Genomic DNA, 3,077 nt, shown 5'->3' with positions numbered 1-3,077 from the left:
TGTTACGTCGTTGTTGTTGTTGTGTGTTGTATATATATATATATATATATATTATATATATTATATATATATATAAATATATATATGTATAAATATATATATTATATAAATACATATATATATATATATATATGTATATATATATATATGTATTTATATATTTATTAATAGGGCGACATCATTTAGAAGGCATATGTATGTATCTTTACACACATACACACATACTCACATACACACATGCACACACAATAGTGGTTCGATGTAGACTCGTGTACACCGCACCCGTCGTCCCGTATTACTTTAATGACTTTAAAGACCGGTATGAAATACGCTTCGTTAAGGGTAAGGGCAATGGTGTGTTTGCTAAAAATCCCATAGATGTGGGTATGCGCACGGCATACGTCGGGTACGTTGTGCATGGTACGAGTGTTCGTGGGACGTACTCGGTTCTCACATGCAACGAGAACGACGAGTGCACTGTCATCCTTAATGCAAATCCAGTGTCGGTGTGGGCTAAGCGGTACGTTAACGATGTATACATTGCCCACCTAATTAACTCGGCAGATTGCGCGCACGATATCAACACTAAGCTCGTTTCTTCGCGCGAGGCGGATGGAGCCATGGGTGATATTCTCTTCAAGTCGGTGTATGCGTGCACGAGTCGCAGAATCGAAGAGGGCGAACAACTGTTGGTCGATTAAAATCTGGTCCACACGAATGGGGCAAAGACTTTGTCGTATGTAAGGAATCCAATAGTCCCAGCACCACAAAAGACGCCGTACAGCGCCGTAGCACGAGCCAAGACATTGTTTGCGAACAACGCCGCGAGGTTAGCGAAGAAGGAGGCTCAACGTGAGCGTGCACGCAACATTAGAAAGAGGTAAAAGTTGTAACCGATTGTGAATAAAGGTACCGATTATCAAATGTCTTTGTGCGTCGTACCGTTTTTGCAGTTTTGTCGCTACGTATACGCGACTCTGTATTCATGTACGTATGTATACACTGTAGCGCGTGGATCGTTTAGTTTTCCCTATTGATAACCTGAAACGGCTAGCGTATATGTGTATGTATATATGTGTATCTCGGTACCGATTATCAAACGTAACGGTACGTCTCACCGTTTTTGCAGTTTTGTCGCTACGTATACGTGACTCTGTATTCATGTACGCATGTATACACTGCAGCACGTGGATCGTTTACTTTTCACGTGCTCATATATGTATGTATGTACAGTTGGTTTGTATGTATGCGTGTGTACAGTATATAGTATGTATATATGTTTTAGTATATACTGCAGTATATAGTATGTATATATGTGCGTGTTTGTGTATCTCGATACCGATTATCAAACGTAACGGTGCGTCACACATTTTTTTGCAGTTTTGTCGCTACGTATACGTGACTCTGTATTCGTGCACGCATGTATACACTGCAGCACGTGGATCGTTTACTCTGTGTGTATGTATTATATTTATAACGCTGCAGACTCGTGTGTACGTGCATTGGGTATTTTATTACCTAGAGCTCCAATAGTGGAGGCAGTGGTGTGTGTAACAACGGCAGTTCTTGTCCCACAGGCGCCAAACTCGTGTCAGCCTCTGGTTCTGGTGTTTCTTCAACTGGATCGGGTACTTTGTCCGACTCGCGCTGAACGCCTGACCGCGTTGTTCGTCTGCGCTTGGTCGCACTGGTTCTGGTATTGGTACTAGTACTGGTATTGGTACTGGATCTCGTGTTGTGTACGTGGACTTCGACGTCGTCGCTTTCGGATACAGGCTTGGGTGTGCCCCCACCACTTGCCAAAGGTTCAATGTAGGCCATGTGCATGTCGACGAGTGCATACCGCAACTTGACGATACTCGTTTCTGCCGCCGTGCAGAACGTCAGCATACTTACACCGTCAGTTTCAGCATCAATATCGTCTTCGTCAATCCACTCGCGCGCCGTGTACCTCAAGTACATGTTTGCACACAACTCGGTCGCTTCCACGTTAATCTCCAGCGCCGAGACGTCGTCCTCGTCATCCATGTTAACGTTGATCGCAACATACTGGCTGTCAAGTCTACAGGCGCTGTCTGAATTGGTGGGTACGTACTCGCACCGGATTGGCATTGACGGGTTGGCCAGGCGTTCCGTGTACATCTGGTGCGCCATCACCTTGATCCGGGTGCCCGTATACATGTTTCGGGGGTGTAGGATACACTGGTCCACAAACACATCCATAACGCTTAGGAGATTGGACTCGTCCACAGCAAACATGTCACCCAGCACGTCCCACACACAGCTGCGCAGAATAGGTCGGATCTGCTCATACGCCGCACACTCTACCAAAAACCCGTGCTTGAATCCAAACGATGTACCAAACGCCTGCGCCATTGTGTTGTTGAGCTCCTGGGTCAACACTTTGGACTGAGTGCACCGCATGCCGCTGCGCATAAGCTCGGCCGTCTTGACATCCGCCTTGATGCTGTTTAGGCTGTCGTCCAGATAGTTTGTAAACATGATCGTATTAATTAAATCGGTGCAGTTCTGGACCAGTGTATCCAAACTGGCCACCGTGGGCGACGAGGATGGTGTGTTTGCGCTGTACGCCAACACAAACATGTCGGTACGTGGCCACGGACTCTAGGAACTCGGCGTCCGTGCACGCGTTATCAAAAAGCGTGCAGTGGACGGCGCACTTGCGCGCATGCACTATAATGGCATTTGCAATGCGCCGCATGTTCTTAACCACCAGCGCGTTCGAGCCCGATTTTAGGGTTTAGGGTTTTAGGTATCTTTATTTGTTTACACGCTATTGCTATATACAATGCCTGATGTCCGGGGTGGACTTGTGGCTACCGGCAGGTGTTGGCAGTTCCCGTGACCCTGCTTTTCAGGGGAGGGCGAACTGGACTATCGAGGGGCTGAGTCTTTTGCTGTCTGTGGTTGTTGTACTTGTTGAGTTGGTTTCTTTGGCTGTAGTTGTCTAGTTGATGGTGGTGTAGGCGTTTGACAACCGTAACTGAATTAACACAGAGTCTGTGAATAAGCTGTGACAGATATGTATATCGTTTCATTGAATATGAGATATGATA

The 3,077-nt window shown here is 46.2% G+C and overlaps 2 protein-coding genes across 2 annotated transcripts; one reads left to right on the top strand and one right to left on the bottom strand.

The window, feature by feature from the left end:
* Positions 1-386: 386 nt before the first annotated feature.
* SARC_09800 (hypothetical protein) lies at positions 387-884 on the top strand (the record flags this gene model as incomplete). The annotated part of the gene is made up of 2 exons (XM_014296173.1): positions 387-640; positions 785-884. 2 exons carry the CDS (start codon positions 387-389, stop codon positions 882-884), a joined length of 354 nt encoding a protein of 117 aa, XP_014151648.1.
* A 612-nt stretch (positions 885-1,496) lies between these two features.
* Positions 1,497-2,687, bottom strand: SARC_09799 (hypothetical protein). The gene has a single exon (XM_014296172.1). It carries the CDS (start codon positions 2,602-2,604, stop codon positions 1,519-1,521), a length of 1,086 nt encoding a protein of 361 aa, XP_014151647.1. The 5' UTR covers positions 2,605-2,687; the 3' UTR covers positions 1,497-1,518.
* Positions 2,688-3,077: the final 390 nt, after the last annotated feature.

This window comes from Sphaeroforma arctica (genome assembly GCF_001186125.1).
Source record: "Sphaeroforma arctica JP610 unplaced genomic scaffold supercont1.1048, whole genome shotgun sequence".
NCBI classification, from domain to species: domain Eukaryota; class Ichthyosporea; order Ichthyophonida; genus Sphaeroforma; species Sphaeroforma arctica.
This window is presented reverse-complemented; position numbering and strand designations above follow the sequence as displayed.

What these genes read in the sequence shown, in the direction of transcription:
- SARC_09799 (XM_014296172.1), bottom strand. Translation starts at nt 2,604, where the DNA reads ATGTTTGTGTTGGCGTACAGCGCAAACACACCATCCTCGTCGCCCACG.